The 24,150-nt window shown below is 43.0% G+C and overlaps 1 protein-coding gene across 3 annotated transcripts in view; it reads left to right on the top strand.

Moving 5' to 3' along the window:
* The window catches only part of LOC144773252 (ATP-binding cassette sub-family C member 5-like), a 2,136,031-nt gene that overhangs the window by 1,101,803 nt on the left and 1,010,078 nt on the right, over nucleotides 1-24,150 (top strand). For all 3 annotated transcript variants that reach the window (XM_078658154.1, XM_078658153.1, XM_078658155.1), the window contains exon 13: nucleotides 21,728-21,800. In XM_078658154.1, coding sequence (XP_078514280.1) covers nucleotides 21,728-21,800 — 73 coding nt within the window. The remainder of the gene's footprint in view (nucleotides 1-21,727; nucleotides 21,801-24,150) is intronic.

Below are 24,150 nucleotides of genomic sequence, written 5' to 3'. Positions count from 1 at the left end.
TCCACAGCAATAGATTCAGAATAAAATTCTCTAATAGTAAACCTATTCTTTTCACTGCTAATTAACTCTAAATGATCTGAACTACCTAGACAAAAATATTGAATAACTAATTTACTAAAGAAATTGTGTAAACTAACTCTGTGGGGCGAATATATGCAGGAAAAAGTTAGCCCCTTGTGGACCTGACATTTATCAAGAGTACAGTGAAATTTAAGAAAAGACCCCACAAAAGTGGTATATTCGTTGATTTTGGTTAATACCTACCTGTTTACCCTAATCAAGCCATATTTGCCGAGCAGTTTGTGCACTTAAAAATGCGCCCATTTGTAATAGTTGGAATCAGAGTTTTTAACAAAGCAAACAGCATGCTTCCGTTTTCAAGGTCATTTTATATGTATCCATCACTCAACTATCTCGATTGTTTCATATAAGACATCTCACACGTTGCCCCTATCTCACCTCGATATTAAAACACGAAATCGGCTAAGACTCCCCCTCCTATATTTAATGATGACTTAATAAAATAGATGCTATTCTCGCTCTCAGATACCCCTTCAAGAAGCTACAGATAGCCTCAAAAAGAGAATGGGTAACCAACAGTGGAACAGAACAAAATAAATATAAAAATGTAGGTAACATATTCCTGTTGACTATGTTACATCTTCTGCGAAGGCTGATGGGTAGTGGATGCTAATAATTCAATGTTTCAGAGCAGCTTCATAATTCAAGCGACCTGCCCAACACTGCTACTAATTTTAAGTAGGTAAGTATGTAGTTCCAATCAAATGATTCGTCTTACTTTCCTTATAATTAAGGAGTACCTGCGTTTTGGTAGCACTGAGTTTATAGCCAGAAACGTTCCCAAAACATATAGGCTCAGATGCATGAAAGGAAAATCTGGTCGCAAAGGGGCAGATTCTCAGAATCTGCCCCTTTGCGACCTGTATTTTTGCATTTGGGATGCATCATCCCAAATGCAAAAATCGCAATTTAAGGAATGTCTAAATTGAGATTCCTTAAATTGCGATTGCATTTAAGGAATCCCAAATTAAGATTCCTTAAATGCAGTGCAACAAAGTAAAAAAAATAGCGATTTCGCTAATAGGGGGAGCAAATTACCATGAAGTTGACCTTCATGGTAATTTGCAAAAACTTTGAAAAATGCACTTTTGTGCATTTTTCAAAGTTTCATGTTGCGCACACACATGCCCTCAGGGCATGTGTGTGCGCAACATATGTGCACAGATTAATTTCAGGGGTGCAACAGGGTGTCCTTTGGACACCCCTGCACCCTTGAAATTGCATTCTCAATTTGCGATTCGCTAATTCCTAATCGCAAATTGAGAATGTCTCCCCATTCATTCCTATGGGCCTCTAGGCCCATAGGAATGAATGGGGAGGTATTCCCTAATTGCGACTCACAATTTGCTAGTCGCAATTAAGGAATATTAAGAAATCGCAATTTTTTTAGCGATTTCTTCATGCATAGCATTTTGCGATTCCTTATTAGCGAATCCTTATTTTTCGCTAATAAGGAATCGCAAAATGGATGCTTGATGCATCTGGGGGTTAATCTCCTTGTCAATTGAAATAATAGTTTGGCTGACAGTGGAGGAATACGCTCTTTACTGTTAATCGTGGCAGGTTAAATATATGTATTTTGTATTAATTGTTGAAAATCAGATTCTAAATATACTACAAATAGCAATGGAGAAATAGAGCATTCTTGTCGGGTACCACAATTCACCCAAAAATATATCAGACGTATGAGCCATCACAATAACCCTATCTATGGGATTGACATATATAGCACCTGTGTGTGATGGAGAAATTCTTTGACAAATTTTCATAAGTTTCCATAACAAGTGCCAGAAAACTCTGTCAAATGCCTTGGTTAAAATCGGCAGCCAGGCTAATGCAGCGTGTTAGTAGTAACAAATAATGAAATGCCACTCGTAATATGTATGGTATTATCCGAGCAGGTATAAATCCATCCTGTTGCAAAAACACCAAAGATCCTATAACCCGGGGCGATCATATTGCATGAATCTTACAGAATATTTTAGTTTGTGCAATAAAAAAGAAATAGGCCTGTATGATCTTCAGTGCTCATCCGTTGACTTTCCTTTCAAAAACAAAATATGGCTATATTAATATGGTTCCAGGAAGATCGTATATTCGGTCTTGAATAAACTCCTCTAATTGTTTGCAACAAAGCAGAGGCTAACACATCTGAAATTCACTGGGAATAGCATTGCATACTGTAGCCTTGCTTGATGATAACGATTGAAATAGCTTGCATAACATCATCTGTAAGAATGTCAGTATCTAAATCCTGAATATATGCAGTATTTAATTGAGACATCTTTGCTGCTGTTTAGATATGTCAGAACTTTAGCCTTAGGGGTATAACGATTCTCAGCATATAACCTCTGGTAAAACGACTGAAATTGACTTGAGATATATCCGGGACGATAAACTGTATGGCCATCATCGTTGTTACAATTATTAATCCAGGCAATAATGGTTATCAGGTACTTAAATAGGTTGAAATTTGGCCAATGGCCTGCTCCTTGTGGACTTTATACACAGCAGCTGCCTTCTGTCTAATTTATCGATCTAATCGTCTGCAACACTTTCTCATTGTTTTTACTAATCTTATAATGGAAGCGCATCAAAATCAAAAAACAATCTTCACTATAGTCAAGTCCTTCACCCACCCAAAAGCTCTTACCGTTGACATACCTCCGTCAGAGAGTCTCTGCAACCAAATTGCAGACTACTTCGTTGACAAAGTTGTCAACATTCAGAAAGACTTTCCTCTACCCCCGACGACCACCACACAAGTCACAGTTAATCACCTCCCTCTCTCCAGTTTTAAACCAGTATCCTTGGAACAGACAAGTAAGGCAATCCGCGCCTGCAAATCAGGAGCACCTACGGACTCTTGTCCTCCTATCATCCTTCATCACCTGATTGATACAGTCAATCCCCACATCAATGGAATCATTAATGAATCCCTTGCATCTGGAATTGTACCTGTCAAATTGAAGAAGGCCACTGTCAAACCCCTGTTAAAAAAACAGAATAAACCACCTACAGACCTGACTAATATGCGGCCTATCTCCCTACTTCCTTTCCTAGGCAAAGTCACGGAGCATTTAGTGCACGAGGAACTTAAAACCTTCACAGAAGCCCATAACATCCTGCATCCACAGCAATCGGGCTTCCGCTCCGGTCACTCGACAGAAACAGCCTTGATCGAGCTTACCGACTCCATTAAATTCCTACAGGATGAGGGCAAGCAGGCTGTCCTCATCCTGTTGGATCTCACAGCGGCATTCGATACCATCTCACACGCTATTCTAATCAATCGAATGCGAGAGATCGGTGTGACAGACTTAGCCTTGGCCTGGATTTCATCTTTTTTATCAAACAGGTCCCAGACTGTAGCACTTGGACCCTATCTTTCCAGCGAAAAGTTAATTACATCTGGAGTGCCCCAGGGGTCCATATTGAGCCCCCTATTTTTTAATATCTACATGGCACCCCTCTTAGCTGTGATAGAGTCGCATGGTATCCTGGTTACGTCCTACGCTGACGACACACAATTGGTCGTCACCATCGACAAACAGCGTACGGACGCAGAGCTTCGCTTTAAAAACTGCCTATCCGATGTCTTTGCATGGCTAAACACTAACCATCTCAGATGCAATAGCGCAAAGACAGAGATTATTCCAATAGGTAAGAATATCTCTTTCTCCCCTAAAGACTGGTGGCCCACAGGCTCCGAGGCTCCTCCTAGTGCAGTTACAGCAGCCAGAAATCTGGGTGTACAATTTGATTCCTCCCTCACTTTTGACGACCACGTTAAGATCACTGCTGGTCGATGTTTTGGACTAATAAAATCTCTGAGGAAATTCTTTGATTTCCTCCCAATCGCAGCCAGAAAGTCAGTCGCGGTAGCCCTTCTACTCTCCCGACTTGACTACTGCAACGGCCTTATGGCTGGGGTGAAAAAATCTACCCTCAGGAAGCTGCAGAGTTTACAACATGCTGCAGCGCGATTGGTTTTGCAACTCCCCAGAAGGTCATCTGCATCTGCAGCCCTGAATTCACTTCATTGGATGCCACTACACAAAAGAATTTTCTTCAAACTGCTTCTCACAGTCCATAAGACCATGCAAAATACAGGACCCCGCTATTTTGTAAACTGCTTCAAGCGCTACAATCCTTCGCGCTGCCTGAGATCTTCTGGGACTAACCTTGTCCAAATCCCCAGATTTAAATATAAGACCAGAGGAGGAAAGTCCTTTAATGTTCTGGCAGCTAAAGCCTGGAACACCTTGCCCATTGACCTCAGAGTCATTAATAATGAGAACAACTTCAGGAAACTTCTTAAGACATGGGTCTACAAACTCTCCGATTCCTCTGTCCTGGCTGCCATCTAGTTCCATCTTTTATTTCACCACGTATTCCAGTTATTCCTCCGTAACTCGCCCAGCGCCATGATGCTCCCCTGGGAGCGAACGCTCGCGCTTTACAAATACCCACAAATATCAAATATCAAATTGTTATGTTAATGTCCCTTTCATTAGAACGGGCTACTCCAATAACATTAGCATGTATTATCTAATTACATCGCCTTTACATTCATTTATACTTTGGCTCTTATTTTTGTTAATTACTTATTTTCTCGTAATGCCCTTAGTGTATGCTTTCAAAGCATCACTCACTATATTTATGGAACCTGTATCTATATTCAATTATATAAGTTCCTGTAGTAAGTGCATAATATACCTTAGATAGTCAGTATCAAACAACAAAACATTATTGGAAGTCTATCTTCTAGTTCCATTATTCATCATCTCTGTTTTTACACCCAGCAACATGGGGTTGTAGTCAGAGTTTATATTTGGGCATACTGTCACACTTATTTCGGAAAGACAAGTTTGAGAAACTAAAGTCATATCAATACGTGAATAATGTTTAAAGGTTCATGAACAGGAAAAAAAGTACATATATCCTGGTTCTCCCCCTTTAGATCGCACCATAAATCAGAAAGCCCAAATACTTCAGCTAATTTATCAATATCATTATGGACTTTTGCATATGTAGGGAGGCACAATGATATATAGATTCAATGCTCAAATCAATCATACACTTGAAATCCTCAGTCATGATAATCCTCTCTGGCCACTTCGTTAGCTCCAGTACATAAAAGCCAGATCAGCTGAGGAGCATCTATTTTAGGACCTTAAAGAGCACAAGTGACATAATGTTCATAAATATACCTAATTTCTGCTATATCTTGCATCCCTTGCCCATCTGTTTTTGTCATAGTTACTTCCGCATCCTTGTTGCTTTTACACAGAATAGCAACACCTCTAATCCAAACTGTAAAGAAGAAATGATCATTTCTGGAAGAGACTTCTAGCTGCAGATTCCTTACCTTAGAATATTTCCCTAGACGTCAAACTGGATCTGGAAAATCTTGAGCAGTACCACTGACTGCAGGTAGATGGCGCTGATGACTCTACGTAGACGCTGTCAGCACAGAATCTGTATAGGTGGCACCCCGCCGAACTGATATCAGTTCCTTTCTTTCCGTACTGAAAGTCATTGAACACGAGGTGTACATTTGGGAACTCGGAATTAGCAGTATTTTCCTTGTTTCAAAATGTATTTTCTACTTTACTCATTTAGGTCAGCCATCGGTGTGGGCAAACGTAAAATCCTAGGGGGCATATTAGCAAGGAACCTTGTTAAAATTATCGTCGTTTTATCGGCAGGAAACTGCCGATAAAACGGCGATAATGGGCTTGCTAATATGCGTTATAGAATTCCTATAGAATCCCAGGTTAGATGTGCACGACATCTAACCTAGGATTCTATAGGAATTCTATAACGCATATTAGCAAGCCCATTATCGCCATTTTAGGGTAAACTTTCTGGATGTACAATTGTTAACCCTAACCTGCCCCTGGATGTCGGTATACAATAGCCTCACCCACCGTATAAACTTAGGGCCCAGTCCAGCTCTCACTAGAACATCAAATAGATACGGCCATTCGATCGAGTCGAATGCCATGGATGCATCAAGTGATAATATGACTGCATCCTCCTCCAGATAGTCCCGACTCGCCATCACATTATGGAGCCGGCGGATGTTCAGGGCAGTGTTTCTCCCAGGCATGAAGCCGGACTGGTCCAGGTGCACTAGCGAAGATATCACCGTCCCCAGCCGCGTGGCGAGGACTTTTACCAAAACCTTTGCCTCAACATTAATCAGGGAGATCGGTCTATATGAGCGACAATTCTCCACCGGCTTGCCATCCTTTTGGATAACAACTATACTGGCCAGACGGTGGTCGGGCAGCAGAGCCCCTTTCTCCAAGCTTTCCTGATACATTGCCCGCCGGTGCTGGACCACTAGAGAGGTCAAAATAATGAATCGGAAAACCGCTGCACTCTCTGTTACTCGACGTTCAGAGTGATGTTAGTACAAAATATTTTGATGGTTTGGGTGCTCGAAATGGTCACCTCCTAGTCCTGAGGTGCAAACTAGTAATATGCTGGAAAAAACCTTACACAGTGTAAGGGGAAATCTCGAGCACTCCGCTGGCGAAAGTCCGCGTAAAGAAATTGTAAACAAATGTTCTAAACAATCTTATTCTTCGGAAACCAAAGTTGATTTAATTCTCAATGATATAAGTGTTCATCAAAGTCCATCATATGAATGAGTAAACAACTTCAGATTGTAGAATGCATATTTAAATTATATTCAATCCATGAGTCCAATAGGTTGCATAAATGAGCTGTCTCCCCTATGCATTTCGTGCATAGCACTTCGTCAGGGGGAATCCATAAAGAAATAAACCAAAAGCAGATATGTATCGCTGATATACTATGAGTGGGAATGCAGTTAGACCAGTGTGGGTGCGGTAACTGAACCGGTGAAAAACAAAAGAAAAGAAGCACCGTGAGGTTTAAAGAAACAAACGTTCTCCGGTTCTGCCGACTACCACAGACGAACTGCAAACTAGCTGTCACCGGTATACCCCTTAATCAAAAAAAAGAAAACGCCTATACAAGAAGTTCCATACTTTGGAAAACCTGCAATTGCCGCCCACCTGATTAAGCTCCTTCAAATATTCTTGGGATTGACTTTCAGAAGTGAAGTTGCAGATTTTCCCATCAATTATAATTTTTTGTCTAGCGAGGTTATGAAGATAAACCTCAGCACCAACTTTCTGAAAGGAGCCATCAGTTGCCAGGATGCATGTGTAACATCGGGTTTAACAAAAAGTCACTCCCACGTGAGGTGTTTTAGCATTTGAGCGAGCTTGGTCATAAACATATTACTGCAACAAAAAAATTCCAAAATACACTAGCATTGCTTTAGGTCTCTCAGTTTCATTTGTTGGACGTTTCTTGAGCATTATGGGGAAGCAGTGTGCCAGTTGGAGTACCAAATCCCAGTCTCATTTAGTCTGATCAGGGTATGCGCCTTTCAAGAGATTCACCATTAACGATCTGGGGTTGCCCCCCTCAACTCCTTCCGGGATCTCGAGAAATCGCAGGTTGTTCCTCCTTTGCCGGTTCTCTTGGTCTTCCAACTTTGACAAAACATCGAGCATGAGGGCTCCTTGAGAAGTGCTTTGGGCTTTTGGGCAGTTGACCTGGGTCTCCAGGTTCTCCGTCTGGCCCATCACCATTGTTCATCGATCTGTGATCTCAACACAAGTTTTATTTGATTTCCAAATCTGCCCCTGAAGCTTTTTAGAAGCAACTCTTGCCCAGTGGCTTTTAGTTTGAAATTCCTCTTGCATCTGTTGAATAGAATGAAGAATGGTGTTAAAAGAAGGTTCCCCCGTGCACGACCGGTGCCCCACAAAGTCCAATACCCGGTGTGTCAACATAATTTTGACCGAATAGTCCCATTTCAATTGCCTGCTATTCCTCTTCCCACCCCCTTTTTCTTTCGTTGCTGGGATTTCTTTACTTGTATCAATAATAAATCTGCAGTTGAAATACTATTAATGTCAGACGCCTCATCATCACTTGAGGAGATTTTGCCTTGGTTAGAGGAATCCGAGCCATCGGTTAATGAAAATAATTTCTCTCCGGGCAACTCTGGAGAAAAATCCCTTCCTTGCGTCCGGCCCTCAGAATTGAGCCTAGGACTGAGAGATGGGGTGATCACTCTTCTGGTGCCGATGTCCATGATCTGTCCCCCCTCCTCTACCTGAACGGGGTCCTGAAGGGTGTCCTGTGATAAAAGATTTTCACATGGAGATTCGGTAGTGATTTTAGAATACCCCAACCCCATTATCAACGACTCTTGCCTGGGAGGGGCAGCCGGTACCGAAGGGGGGGTCGGGCGGGACTCCGGATTTACCTCTTGATCCAGATTACCACTGTTAATTCCTGACCCAACCAGGGTTCCACACAAGGAGTCTACCATTCCACTGCCAACCCTCTCCACCTGGATATCAATTTGGGGTGGCATTACAGATAGAGGCACAAACATGCTTGCAATAGAGGGTTGCAAAGACCCATCTTCCATCTGTGCCGTGCCATACGTAATCCTCAGAGATGTTTTTACTCTCCCAATCTCCAACTTGCCCTTGACCTTGCTGTAGACCTCTCGAGGTTTGTTCTCCTTGGCGGACTCAGGTGCCCGTGGCTCGATTCCTTGCGCACTTCAATCCCTGTCTCATCATAGCCTCGGGGGAACAGAGTCTCAGTGACCGTGGCATCAGCATTCCTCCATGAGCAATCTGCCGGAACAGCAACGCAGCAACAGTGACAAACCAGGGGGCTAATTTGGAGTATTTGGGTCACTGCAGCTTCCAGCTACCACAAAGGCAATCCAACTGGCGAGACCAAGCTGCGCTGCTCAGTCCAGGTAGTCGTGCACAGCAAAGCCGAGGCATGGGAGGCATGATGAGTGAAGCACCAGATTAGTTAGACATCATCTTTCCTCTGGCTCCACCTCTCTGCTCTGGCTAGGGCTGGTGATTTTGACTGCAGAATTTGTGATTTTAGCGGTTCATGTGTCTGTGGGGTTGAAAACAAAGATGAGCAGCCAATGACTTATTTTTCTCACTCTGCTTATGGGGACGTACTGAATGGTACTCTGATTTCCCAAGATTTGATTCCTTTATTTGACTGTGTTAATCATTGCAATATACAATATTAGTTCTTTGTGGGGGGAGGAAAGGAAAGTACAATTGATTTTACATTTTTGTCTAGTAACTACAGCAGTCTCGTTCTGGACTTTAAAATTGTGACTAAGTGTACTAGTGATCACAACCCTTTAGTAGCACTTTTTAAATTAGGTCCACAGACAGGGACCCTAAAACCAATTGTCTCCCCTATTGAGTATAACCAGAATAAAGGGTTGGGGAAGAAATGGGATCAAGTAAATCCTCAGGATTTCGAGGGCAAAATTGTGAGTGAGAACATTGTCCTCATGGAAAGGTGCCTGACGTTTGGAGGTGAGCCTGCAGTCCTGGTACAAGATTTTGAGGCACTTTGTTCAGCCATCTCATCAACTTTATCAGTTAGATGCTCCAATAATACTGCTCCAACTAAATGATGGTTCAACAGTAGCTGTACAAAAGCTCATAAAGAATTGAGAAGAACCCTAAATTCCCTTACCCCACCACAACGAGTTAGTCAGGGCATCTAGACGGAGTTACAAGGCTGTTATTGCCCAGAGGAAGGCCAAGCTTAGGAGAGATGCCTGGTCAGACCTGCTGGTTACTGGGGCTCAGAAGGACGGAAAAAACTTTGGGAAATAATTAACTGCCCAGTTTTCTCTGAGACCCCTACAAAAAAATGGATTTCCTGATACCTGGGGGGTGACTGGGTGTCACATTAATCCTGCATCTTCAATCCTTCAAACAGAGTTTTAGATCCTGAGGACAGGGATGTTGATATGATCAAAGACATGGATCAAGCTTTGCAGCTCAGTAAATCATTCTCTGTCAAAAATGTGGAGACAGAAATAACTCAGGTCATTTACCACAAAGCACCCGGCCCGGGCGGGGTTCCTCTAGATTTATCCAGAGACAATCCCGGCCTGGGGGCGCCCCTTTTAACAAATATTTTCAGGGCCTCTATCATAGGTCCTCTGCCCGCCTCATGGAAAGATACTACCACAGTCCCTATCTTTAAGAAAGGGGATAGGAATGACCTGGCCTGTTATAGGCCAATATCTCTAATCGATGCAGCAGCAAAAGTCTTGGGTAGGTTCCCCTGGCCCCGTTAGTAGAGTGGACTTTAACAAATAACGTGCTCTCCAAAACACAGTTTACGTTTAGGTGGGGAGTGGGCACAAAAGAACAGTGCTTGAATCTGTCTTTGACTCTTGGTAAATACACTAAGTCCATGAAGTGCTGTTCACATCTGGCCTTCATTGACTTATCCAGTGTGTTTGATACCGTCAATCGTGACAGATTGTGGCGCATAATGGGAGATATGGGGTGGAGGAACCTTAGTTATTTTGTTGCGTAGGCCTAATTTCAACACTGCAGTCAAAATACGTTATGGTAATGACAGTGAGAGAGCACACTCAATTGTCTAGACGGGGGGGGGGGGTCCGTGAGGGCTGTATATCGGCCCCTTCTTATTTCTCATTTATAGAAATGGCCTAGAAGCCCACCTACTACAAAAGAGTTTAGATTGGCAAAAATGTCACAACGTTACTCTACGCATATTACGCTGTCGTTATTGCAAGGACAGCCCTGAGTCTCCAGAGATCTATAGATGCCTGTGTAGACTTTATGTCGTCTTTAGATTTAGAGGTGAACCATAAAAAGTTTTACTTTATGGTGTGTGGCCCTAAGTCCTCAAAGTCGCAATCTTTTGCTGTCCAGGGTAATCAGATTGAGAAAGTTCAAAATTTCTCTTATCGAGACATTGTATTTAATATCCAGTTATCATGGAACCCCCTACTGACCCTAAGGGAACAGCAAATGACTAAAGCCATGGAGGTACTTGTTGTAATCTTTTGGTATCTCCCGCCCCCCCTCCTGCCTGCCCTCCTTTGGTACTGCCCTCTCTGGAATGCTCTAACATTCCAAGGCAGACTTCAGCTGACTGGAACCCGTGATGGTGATGACAAGCAATAAAGAATTCTTGCATAATCTCTACAGTGTACTACTTTATTTACAACACTGGCGACGGAAACTGCGTGGGGGCAGTTCACCATCACCCCAATTGATACTCAAGCACAGCAAGAAACTCTAAGAAGAATCGTACCTGTACATCAACAAGAAGGAGGGAAGTGAGATGTCCTGCAGTTTACAGCCTGCGTTGCTTTCTCGAAGAGGAGTGTGAAGTGGACTCGATCTGACCCGCGACCCTGCAGTGGCTTCCGGAACTTTGTGTAGAGGTGAGGAGAGGGAAGCTAGCTCATCAAGTTTCCTCGAAGTCTCCTGCCAGCTGTGGCCCGGTGTGGATGGAATTGAGAAGGGAGGGAGCCTTCCGACATGGCGGTGAAATGTCGTTTTAGCGCAGTTTAATTAACTGCAGCTGGCCCTTTGCATGTCGCTGTGATGAGATTTCCTCCTTATTAACTATCCTGGTTGCGGGATGTGAGGCGAGTCTTACCCTGTGTGGAGTAAGGTCGAGACGGGCGGCCGTTGGAGAAGTGTGCATCGGAGAACGAGTGAGGAATAACGGTTTCACTAAGGCCGGGCTCGTGATTTTCTCTGACCGGTGGTTGGAGCTACGTGGGCTGGTTGTGGACGTTCTTCAGGCGCTTCATATTACTTGCCTCAGCGGTGTTGTGGAGAGGCTTTCCGATCCTGCACATGCAGTTTCCTCACGGAGGCGCGTCAGCTCGGTAGGCGTCTCGCTAAAGTGGCACGGCGCCTCCTCTTGAATTGGCGCGGCGCCTCCCCTTCACCTAATTCACCCTTCTGGATCTGTTTTGCCTTCAGCCTGCATTCTTCGCTGACAGGCCCAGCTTGTTAATTCTTCCTCGAACTACGTGTATTAAACTGAGGCTGCCTGTCGATTCAACGCTGATGGGCACAGCTGAGTAGAGGTGTCACACAGTTTTGTTATTGGATCAACTTTACGCTGAAGTGGCGCGGCACCTTTCCCTCAGCTTATTAACCCTTCAAGGTCATATCTGCCTTCAGCCGGCGTTCTTCGCTGTCAGGCACAGCCGGTTACCTCACACTCAAACTAGTGATCTGTCCTTAGCCTGCAGTCTTCGGTGACAGGCGCAGCTGGTTATTTTTCTCTCGTTCTATTGCGGAGGTTGCCTGTCTATCCTATGCTGATGGGCACAGCTGAGTAGAGGTATTATACAGTTGTTCGGGGATCAGGAACACTTATTCACCTGCTGTTACCAAATCGCCTTGTTTTCATGCTTTCCCCTATGGGACAGACATAGTAGCTATGTGTCTTTTGTACTCTGAGTATTACTATAAGGTTACATTTTAGGAAGGTGGCTTTTGCCAGTTAAAGGTTAACCTATTTGTGGTAGAGGTTGAAGAGAGCCTTTTTAGTAAGGGGTGCATTTGTTCCTTCAGTATGGCGAGTGCTAATATGTCGCAGCCGCCACCATTTTTGAATGAGGTGGGTGAACCACAGTTACCGTGGAAACAGTGGTTTAGTCTCCTAGAGTCCTATTTGATAGCCATTGGGGGAGAGAAGTTTTCTGCCTTAAGAAAGCTGCATACCTTATTACATAATTTAGGCATTGAAGGACGTAAAACATACGACAATATATCTGCGGAGGCAGAGGAGGATAGCGATGATGACGAAAATGTTTATTTAGCAGCTGTAAGTAGACTGGAAAAACATTTTGGAAAGACAATTAATGTTGTTTTGGAAAGACACATATTCTTCTCTAGAGTGCAAGGTAAAGGTGAAAAGGTAAAAACTTATATTGCAGCACTAAAAGGTTTAGCGAACACTTGTGAATTTGAGACTCTGCAAGATTCTCTTATTAGAGATCAACTGGTTAGGTGTACCAACAACACCAAAATACAAAAGAGGCTACTGATAGCCAACCCAGATCTAAAACAAGCTATAGACATTGCTGTGGGAATTGAACATACTGCTGATTGCATGGTAGCCATGAAGGGTGAGGGGGAGAAGGACTCAGAGGTAAATGTCATAAACAAACAAGAACCCCGCAAAGAAGCTAAGAACAAAAGTCCAGGGATGATTCCCCCTGTGACCTAGCTTAAATGTTTCAGGTGTGGGAGCCCCAATCACCTGACCAATAGCGTAAGTTGCCCAGTAAGGTCAGTCACTTGCCACAAGTGTGGAAGAAGAGGACACTTAGCTAGACTTTGCAGAGATTTCCAATCCAAATCAGTCCATTCCATTGAACAAGAGGCTACTCAAGAAGTTAAATTCGTGTTTAAAGTGCAGGGTGAAGATGTGACTGGGGGGTATCCGTCATGCACTATCACCTTAGACCAGAAAGAAGTTACAGTTTTCGCCGACTCGTGCTCACCCTACACATTAGTTGAAGCAGAAACATTTTCTAAAATGTTTCCCGCAGGTCTACAGAATATACAACCTGCAGACGTACACCCAGGGGGGTATAATAGTGACCCCATACCTTTGGTGAGAATGACAACAATGAGAATTGGGTTCAAGGGAAGATGCACAGTGGGTAAAATGTATCTCACACAAAAAGGTTCCAATCTTTTGGGGTGGAAGCACCAAAGGGAATTAGGCATCAAGTTAGACCCCAACAGTCCTGACCAAGTACTTCTGGTAGACCAGTCAGTAGGTGGCGAGGAGGTATGTAAGGATTTCCCCAAAGTGTTTACGGATGAGCTGGGTTTACTTAAGAACTACCAGCATTCCATAAAACTGAAAAGTAAAGCCAGGCCAGTTGCTCATAAAGTAAGGCCAATACCTCATTTGATGCAGGCCCCCCTACAAGCAGAATTAGACAGACTGTTAGCTCAAGGGGTCATTGAGCCCATAGAGTGTTCACAATGGCTGGCCCCAATCGTTTTGACAACGAAATCGTCAGGCAAGGACATTAGGTTGTGTGTGGACCTTAGAGACCTCAACAACAGCATATGGGTGGACAGGCATCCATTACCACGCATACACGAGGTCCTCACTTTGATCAAGGGAGCAAGTTGTTTCAGTGTGCTAGACCTGTCCTCCGTATACCACCAGGTAGAATTACACCCTGAATCACGACATTTTACCTCGTTCATTACCCCATTCGGAGCCTTCCAGTACATCCGCATGCCTTTTGGCTTAGCTTCGGCAGCCGCTACTTTCCAGAGGATCATGCAACATGAGCTGGAGGGTCTTCCCAAAACCTTATGCTTTCAGGATGACATCCTCATCTATGGGAAGGATGTGGAAGAGCGTAATTCCATTTTGAGGGGGGCATTGACCAAATTAGAGGCAGCTGGGTTGACCCTCAAGAAAGAGAAGTGTCGCATAGGGGTGGGGTCGATGGAGTACCTGGGCCACACAATCTCAGAAGATGGTATTAAACCAAAGTTAAACCTTTTTGAAGCGATTCAAGGAACTAAACCACCTACTAGTGTAGACGAATTAAAGTCATTCTTAGGACTTTCAGAGCACTACGCTAAATTTGTGAAAAACTATGCTAATATTGTGGAACCTCTAAGAATGTTGATGAAGACAAGAACTCCTTTCACATGGAATGAAAGTTGTCAAGTGGCGTTCTCCACAGTGAAGGATAGCATTGCCTCAGCCCCGTCTTTGGGAAGATTTGATCCGACTAAATCCACTATTTTGTACACTGACGCAAGCAACAAGTGAGTTGGGTCTAGCCTCACACAAATGGATAAGAACAAAGAACAAGTAGTGGCATTTGCGTCACGTGCCCTTAAAGGGGCGGAGTTAAACTACTCTGTGGTGGAGAAAGAGGCGTTAGCTTGCACGTGGGCCATCAAACACTTCCGTTTCTTCCTCTGGGGCATACCCTCCACAGTGCGAACCGACCACAAACCCCTCATGTATGCCTTTACTACAAAAGGGTCAGAGAAAACTACACCACGGATTTCAAGGTGGATCTTAGGTTTGGAAGGGTACAACTTCACGGTGAAGTACATGCCAGGCTCACAAAATGTAGTAGCAGACTTCCTGTCCCGCTCACCTAACGATACTAGTGGGAGCGAGGAAGCAGCAGGAGACGAAGAACGTGTGTTGAAGTTAACTTGTCTTAGCAAAGAGGAGTGGGAACAAGGTTTGAACCAAGATGGGAACTTACAAACTCTTAAAAACTATATAATCAATGGATGGCCTTGTGAAAAAAGTAAGATGGCACCTGATTTGAGTGGGTTCTGGGAGGTGAAGCTGGAACTTAACATTCAGGGTGATATGGTTTTCAGAGGAGAAAAGGTTGTTCCACCGAGTTCCCTCAGGCAGAAAATTGTAGATTTGGCACATGTGGGACACTTGGGGCGTAGTCTAACGAAGAGTAAGATCAGGCTAGATTACTGGTGGCCAGGGAGGAATGCTATGGCAGAACACTCAGTGAGGGACTGCTTAGAGTGTAGCAAAGCTGATAAGACTCACCAGACAAGGAAACCACCCTTATCCCCGGTGTCTATACCAGAGATACCTTGGTCTAAACTAGCCTTGGACATAATTGGCCCTCTTAATTTGAAGACCTTGAAAGAAAGATTTATGCTAGTCTTGGTGGACTTCCACTCTAAGTGGGTAATCTATAAATGTGTCCATAAAATTGATACCAGGGTACTTGTCAACTTCCTCAGAGACACCTTCTTTGAGGAAGGCATCCCAGACATTTTAATCACAGATAATGGGGTGCAGTTTACATCTGAAGAGATGAAGGCGTTTCTTTCTGACATGGGCATTATCCACCAGAAAACTGCATTATATTGCCCCCGTGCCAACGGGTTGGTGGAGCGGATGAACCGCTTTATAAAAGAGTGTTTACAGCGTGCAGAAACATTAAACACACCAGCTGCACAGGCTCTACAAGAAACTCTCTGGGCTTACCGTACCACCCCTAACCTGGTCACGGGGGTGTCCCCGTTTACTTCATTGAAAGGGAGGATTCCCAAACCAAGGCTTTCACCACCGATGAATAGACAGACCAGGTGTCAAGTAAACAGGGAAGAAATTGGGGTGCGACATAAGGATCACCAAGATAAGTATGAGGTAAAATACAATGCAGATAAACATGTGAGGACTAGTCGGGTAAGGGAAGGTGATTGGATCTGTATAGACCTTCCCAAGCCTAGAAGGAGGAGTGCCTCCAGATTCTCTGCACCACTGCGGATAACCAAAGTAGGTAGGAATGTGGTACAGTTAGCTAATGGTCAAACTTGGAGTATGGATAGGATTGTTCCACACAGAGAAATTGATGCTACCCCGGTGCAGTCTCAGTCACACAGTATGAATCAGGTGGTCCTCAGGAGGGCGTCCAGGCCCACTGTCGCACCCCGGTGGAGCAAGGATTACTATATCACTTGATGTACTCACATGTCAGCAATTGTTAAATGATTTGTTATAACAGCAAGCGTTTTCCTGTATCTTCTTTTGTTATTCACTATTTTTGACTGTATTGCATTTTTCACCTTCCCCTTCTTTTCCTTCCCTCCATAAGGAGATGTGTTGTAATCTCTTGGTATCTCCCGCCCCCCCTCCTGCCTGCCCTCCTTTGGTACTGCCCTCTCTGGAATGCTCTAACATTCCAAGGCAGACTTCAGCTGACTGGAACCCGTGATGGTGATGACAAGCAATAAAGAAGTCTTGCATAATCTCTACAGTGTACTACTTTATTTACAACAGTACTGTTTTGCTTTGCAGCAAAACTGGGACAGAAGCCTGTCAAGTAAATGACCACACTCTATAAAGCTAAATGCCTCTCAATCGCTACCTATCGGGTTAGAGTGTGGGGTGGTAGGAGTTCTGGCAAGCTCCAATTAGTGGAGAATAAATGCATCAGAAAGCTCCTGATGGTCCCCAAGAGTGCATCTACCTCCTTCTGTGATACAGAACTGGGTCTAGAGTACATAGAGGATCGCATCGACCTTGCCCCCTTGCTATTATGGGTGAAAATCGGGCACACGCCGGAGTTAGAATTTTCAAGATCCATTATTATGGACTGTCTCTCTGTGCACGCCATTAACAGCTATTGATCCAGCAAGGCTCCTTGAGTATGGGCAATGCCAGTCCCCTTGCAAAGCAGGTGCAATTTTATCTAACTTTTCCTCTGGAGTCGCAAAATAGATTTTACTTAGCGAGATTTTGTTTGTGCAAGGTGCACTTTCTTGTAGCTTTCCCCAACCAAGGCGGATGGTATAATAACCTTCCGCCCTGTCCTTGTGACAGTCCTGCAAAACCGTCCAATTTGCACTTTGTCCTGTTTTGTGCATTGTAGAAAAATGTGAGATCTACATGTATGCCTCCAATACTGAGGCCTTGTTACCCTTTCTCTCATAGAGAAGGTTTCTGTTATTTACATTCTCTTGACTCTTCTGATATCTGTGTTGCTGTTCTGAATTTTATGAAAGGTGCGCTCAAAATACATAGATGATATGGATAAATGAGTCTATTAAAATGTAGCGTATGTAGTGAGAATGATGATTTCTTGAAAGTTTGCACATGCACTTTGTTTAAACCGCAGGATTGGGATGACATTTTCTGGTCTCATGACAGTATTGATGTGAAATGACTGTGGGAACAGATTTAATGTGTGCCGTTATTTTTGTTTATAACCAACCTGCCTCCACCTTTTGTCTTTTCCATTTGACTTAGCCAAATTTTAATACATTTATATATTCTAATTAAATTATGCACTTCACCTCTTGTTTTATCCCACTGTATGAATTTGGACATGTGTGCTTTTATGATTTGCTTGTGAAATCAAATAAAGTTTAATGACTTGACTTAGCCTCCTGAGGTCTTTGAAGGTGACTGCTGAGTACTGCTAGAACATTTCTTTAGAAATTAAGGGGTGTTTGTGAGGGGCAAAACTCAAAGATAGAACGAGCATGATATACAGTGGTATATACCCCCACTCACCCAACATTAATTATAAAATGTGCCCAAAATTACCTACCCACAGCAATTAAGGATCTGTACCTCATGAAGTGGAGGCACAGCAGGAGTAGAATCCGGATAAACATTTTTGTTTTATAAATACCATTACAAATTGTAGAGTTTTTTTTCTGATACAGAATTCAAATTATAAATTGTACTTATCTGCCCCCTTGAGGTCTGCTACAAAACCAGTGTTGAAAGCCAATGGCCGCCGTAGGGAAAAAGAGGCAGCTAGCTAGCTGAGAAGGGAGCAGCCTGGTACCCATGGGCTTCGAGTACTGACTGCATGTGGGGACCGCAATGCTACAGCAGGTGGCAGGCTAGAGAAAAGGGTGTGCGTGCAGCTTCAACACCAGGGCCTGCAGCAGCACTATCCTCATGGGGTGTGTCCACCTGACATGGTCGAAGCAGATAGGGAGCATAGAACTGTGACTGCAGCTAGACCTGGAACAGCAACAGGACCGCAGAGGGAACCCAAGCTGGCACGGTGGAGGTCAGAAGTAATTCCATCTCAGCAGAATCAATCCAAAACAGAAGTCCCAGTGAAGCAGCCCAAGGTTGGATCAACCCCGCCAAGGCTGGCTCACTGGCATCTGGACTCTCTAAAGTGAAAGTTATGGGAAAACAGACAATAAAACAGGCAGAAGGTGTAAATGTGGATGTTGATCCAGATCTGTGGGCAAGAGTACATGAAACACGCATACAATTAGACTTAGTTAATTTAACCATTGCTAGCTTTTGAAAAAGATCAAAAATAGAAGCTAAGGGTTTATTCGCTGCTCTGCCTTCAGTGCTTCAAACAGTAATGGTCAAATATATGCCTTCGGTCACAAGGAAGGATGCATTCACTTGGCAGAAAACCACCAGGTCACAAATATTAACAGAAAATGTTTGTCGTAAAGACATGGGCCAAGCTAACGGTTTTAAGTTCCGATGTGAATTAAGCCAGGCAGGGCTGAAGATGTGGCTTCTAGTAGACTACCTCTTATTTGTGCTCGCTGATGTATGTCGTTGCCTGCATGAAGCCCAGACCATGTCCCCCAGACAGCCTTGCTGCCTAGAAATAGCTAAACTGGAGTCAGAATCCCACAGCATGGGACTTTCTGGGGCATGCACCCTGGCGAAGACTGGGCCAGTTTTAGCCCATCATAGCGTGGAGTAGGCCGGGCCACCCGTGTCAATTTTTCAAGAGAGGTATTGTTACTTGCTTCCTTCTCTCTTGTCAGTCTCCATTGCCCTTGCAACGCTTACATTTACCACCGCACTGCCAACTTTACATTCCTATCCCTCTTGAACTCTTCAGGGGTACTTTTCAAAAGAGGGGGCGACCAACATCCTAGTTTATAACCAGCACTGAAGTGATCTAGTGACAAGCTCTCCCACCTTGCATCAACAGAAGGCTCTGCTCTTGCTGTCTGGTAGGGATTTGCTTGTATGTGCAAGCCAAGGTGTACTTAGAGGACTGTGTTAATCACTCTTAACTAGTAGTTGAAAATGCTATCCCTTGGTGCCCAAAGCATTCTATGGTTTTTTGTTTTTCTAGAGATCTTTTGTGGGATCCTAGTGATAGGGTCAGGTTGCAGAATACTGAGGAAGTCATAGCCCTTCTCCTCCTGAAGATCATCTCTTGGAATGTGGCTGGATTGGGCTCCAAAGTGGAAGATCCTAACCGTGGCACTTTTATTGACATACTCTCGACATTTGCCTCTTTTAAAAGAACTGGCAACTGGGCCCCGTTTTTTGGTCAGGATGCTCCTCATACTCTAAAGCAACTGTACATCCAGGAAAGAGGAGAACGTCTGGGGGCTTAGCGTTTTGGATAAAGACATCCCAGTTTTGTAACATCAAAGAAGTGAAAATTGATCCTAATGACATCATGGGTATTAGCGTACAATTATCCCATGGTCGTAGGTTTAGGGTTCTTAATGTCTGCAATAGAGCCTTTGACCGTAATTGAGAAACAGCCACATTCCCACTGCTTGCAAGTTTTTTTTGCAGAAAGTTCTGTGAAAGGTCTCCTATTGATAAGAGGTGATTTCAGTTCCACATTTGAACTGTTGGCTTGTGTCCCCAACTACTTAAAAGGTGACATTGACATCAAATGGGGCATACCATCCCTGGACCTCCCTTTTATTAAGTGGTCAGTAAGGGCAGCCCAACTTCCTACATTTACACCAAGCTGAGAAATCCAGGCCTGTAATGGTAGAACTCCGCTAGATAGAGCAGGTCTCCACACATTCAAACGCACTGGCTCTTCCAGTTGTATAGATAACCAGTATTGGCAAAGCAAGTGAGTCTGGGTTTAATGTGCTAACATATTCAGCATAAGTGCATTATAGCCTGCAAATGTAAGAAACAAAAGGTTGTGGTGATTGAAGGCACCCGTTTTAGGTTTTGCCTGCACAGCGCTTGCGCTGTGCTTGAGAAATCCATGGTTTTTAATATAAACTTAAAAAGGACTTACATTCCACCTCCTCTCTTTCCTGGCTTCTCATTGGTTCATGTGCATGCCACTTACCTTTCCTCCATTTTTGTTGGCTGTAGCATATTTTCCTGCTTTTACTCATGCTTGTTCCTCATCTGCTTCCCCTTTCAGTTTCCCGCCACCAAAGTACTGTTAACATCTGCTTTAGTGGAACTATATTTTCATAGCGTTTTTCCTTTTACTCTTGCAGTATATTTATTGAACAATTTATCACCCGGAGAGATTAAGTGATTTTCAAAGAATCACAGGATGTTGCCCGGCACCACCGATACTCAAATGGGTATCCTCAGCTCTCGAGTCAGCAGCTCTGGATGCTGTACCACATCCTTTCCACTCCCGTGTTATCATTCAGGGAGCTCTTTCCTACTCCCGCACGATCATTGATGAAAACAGCTCTTTATTTACTACATAGGCGAAACCGATGCATTACCAATGCTTGTTTTTGCTATGTCAACTAAAGTTCGGAAAGCAAAGCAGCCTTCATTTTAAACCTACTTTTGTTTCTATAACATAGAAAGAGAGTAACACCTATAATGAAGGCTTAGTTGCCATCCGCCTACCCATCATTTAAACTAGGCACTGAGAAGAAACAGAGAGCAGGGAAGGGTGAGCCGGGGGGAACGAGAGAAGGGGTGAACAAGCTCATCAAAGGTAGGGGGAGCAGAAGCAAGGAGCACAAGGGGTGGTGGGCTCCTTGACACACAGGAAAGAGGAGAGACAGCAGGGAGACAGCAGGAGCACGCAGAGAGGTGTATAGCTGTAAAGTAGTCCATCGTTGCAGTTCAATGTAAGCACTGAATTGGGGAGAAAAGATACACCCTATCAACCACTAGCATCAGGTGAAAGCGAAGTACTTCTATGGACTGAACCATGACATGATTAACAACTCTCAGGCAAGTGGCTGTAAAAGGTTGGTCCAAAAAAGCCATTTGTTGAATATGCGGACCCAAAGTCCACTCTGAGTATTTTATAAACAAAAGGTCTGTTTGCCAGGTGCGCTATCAACCCTGTCATAAAAAAAGAGCTAAGTTATGGAGGTGATGAAATGACAAAATCGTTTTAGGTGTCCTGGAATCAACCTGGTTGTTTAAAGTTACAGGATTTATTCCCCGAAACATGAACACTGCTATACTTTCTATTTTAAGATTAGATGAAATGTATATGTATTAAGTCTCATCGTTTGCTTTCTTATAGGTATAATGCATCACTGGAAGCATGCTGTTTGTATCCTGATATTTCCTGCCTACCTCAAGGAGACATGACGGAAGTAAGCTGTTGTAAATTATGAACTTCTGAATAAGTTTGCTTTTGTTGGATTAATTCGCATTGTTTTTACAAAATCCCCAAACTACAGATAATAGACATGCTCAGGTCACAGAATACATTGAGATATTTTCATCAGATTACATTCATTAAATGCTTTACACGTGGCTCCAAGCTGGCACTATGATATAAAATTATGAACACAATCATCAATCATCAAAATAATTCTTCGAAGTGATGGTGCAGGAGTTACATAGCGAGTAATTATATCACAGTCATCACTTAGAGAGTTTTTAAACTATACTTACAAATGACATGCCAAATAAAGTACTCCCAATCTAAAGTGTCATCATATAAAACAATATTTCTAATGTAATGATCGTGAAGAAGTAACTTCTGATGTAAATACCAGCAACGTAAAACATGATAGTCTAAGGGGTGTGCTTCTTTACTTCACAAGTAAGTTAATTTTTACTGTTTTAACTTAATTGTTATATGCACACAAATTACACAGAGGCTGTCAGAATTTCCACAGTAAGAGAATTTCTTTTTTCTTTAGTAACTTTAGTGCCATTTGATGAATCTGTATAAAACTTTCCAATAGAAAAGTTTGTCTGCCTTGGCTCCTTCATGGAAATGTTGGTGCTGATTTAAAAAAACGTGAGCCCAAAAAAATGGAAGATCGCCAAACTGGTTTTCCTTGTTAATCCTAAAATTGCGTGCATTATATAGTTTGGTGTAAATCTGTTCAGCAGTTTTTGAGAAGTTAGCATTTAATTGGGCATGAAGGAATTACCATCTGAAAAAGTTAGATCTATCTAGACAGTTGGTCCAGCTGGGATCACTGAAACAATATTGATGGCAAAAACATAGAACTACAAAAATATCAAGTAAAAATATAGAATGCCAAAATATCGACTTCCTATCTCCAAACAGGTAAGTACAAAAATATCGAATCAAGAATATCGTTGTAAAAAATATAGATAGTCAAAATATCGAATTATTTAAATAGCTAAAAGTAATTTAAAATTAATGAAAGAATAAATATAACTAACTTAAACATACTTAAAATACTTAAATAACACTAAAATTTATAAATAATTAATATAAATAAAATAATAAAAACATTTTTGAATACATATATATATATATATATATATATATATATATATATATATATATATATATATATATATATATATATATATATATACATTGTATTAATAAAAAATATACAATATATTTACCATAGGATAGCGAGAGGGTTACATTTACTATTACCACTCCAGTGAGTGCAACAGTAGAAAAAACATTGGATAGCGTAGCTGTAAAAATTACTATTCTCACTCCAGTGAGTGCAACAGTTGCTTGGTAGGACAGGACAAAGGTGAAAAAGTGTGTTGGCACCGTTATATTGATGACCTCTTCATCATATGGCGAGGCACCAAAGACACAGCAGAAGGCTACATCAAGATACTCAATGACAATTAGTACAACTTACACTTCTCAGGGACAATTAGTCCGGTGACAGCGGAATACTTGGACCTGAGGGTGTTCGTTGAAGGGGGCCAGCTACACACTGCTCTGTACAGGAAAGAGACTGCTGGCAATTCAACACTCTTTGCCAGCAGCAGTCACCCACCTCAGCTAGTTAGGAGCATTCCTTATGGAGAGCTGTTAAGGCTGCGTAGAAATAGTTCGAGAGATCAAGACTTCGAATTGGCAGCTGTAGAATGCCTGGCTAGGTTTGCAGCGAGAGGATATGGTGAAGTGTTGCTACGGGACACATTAAGGAGGGTGAGACTGATCCCTAGAAGTACATTATTAACATCAAAGTCTTCTAAGGGGCAACGAGGAAGAAAAAGAGCTACAGGTGAGGGGAAGTTTAGAATGATAACCCCCTTTTCCTCTGGAGCGAATGACTTGAGAGCCATGTTACAAAAAAACTGGCACATTCTCCAAACGGACAGTGTGCTCTGTAAGGATTTGCCTGCACATCCACTGGTGACATTTAGTAAAGCCAGATCACTGGGGGACCTGCTAGTTACTAGTCATCTCGAAAAACCTACACCCAAGAACAACACACTAAAAGAAATGAAAGGCTTTTATCCTTGTGGACACTGCAAGGCCTGCTCAGGTAGCAAGGGGGTTTTGTCGTATGAGGTACCGGACACAGGCAAGATGACGCATATAAAAAAGTTCATCACCTGTAGCACTCCTTTTGCGGTATATTGTCTGTTGTGCCCATGTGGCTTTCGCTACATCGGCAGCACCATCAACCAGTTGAAACTGCGAATTTTAGAACATCTGAGGGCCATCGACAAGGCAGATCCATCATATCCGGTGGCCCGACA

This window comes from Lissotriton helveticus, chromosome 8 (assembly GCF_964261635.1).
Source record: "Lissotriton helveticus chromosome 8, aLisHel1.1, whole genome shotgun sequence".
NCBI lineage: Eukaryota > Metazoa > Chordata > Amphibia > Caudata > Salamandridae > Lissotriton > Lissotriton helveticus.
This window is presented reverse-complemented; position numbering and strand designations above follow the sequence as displayed.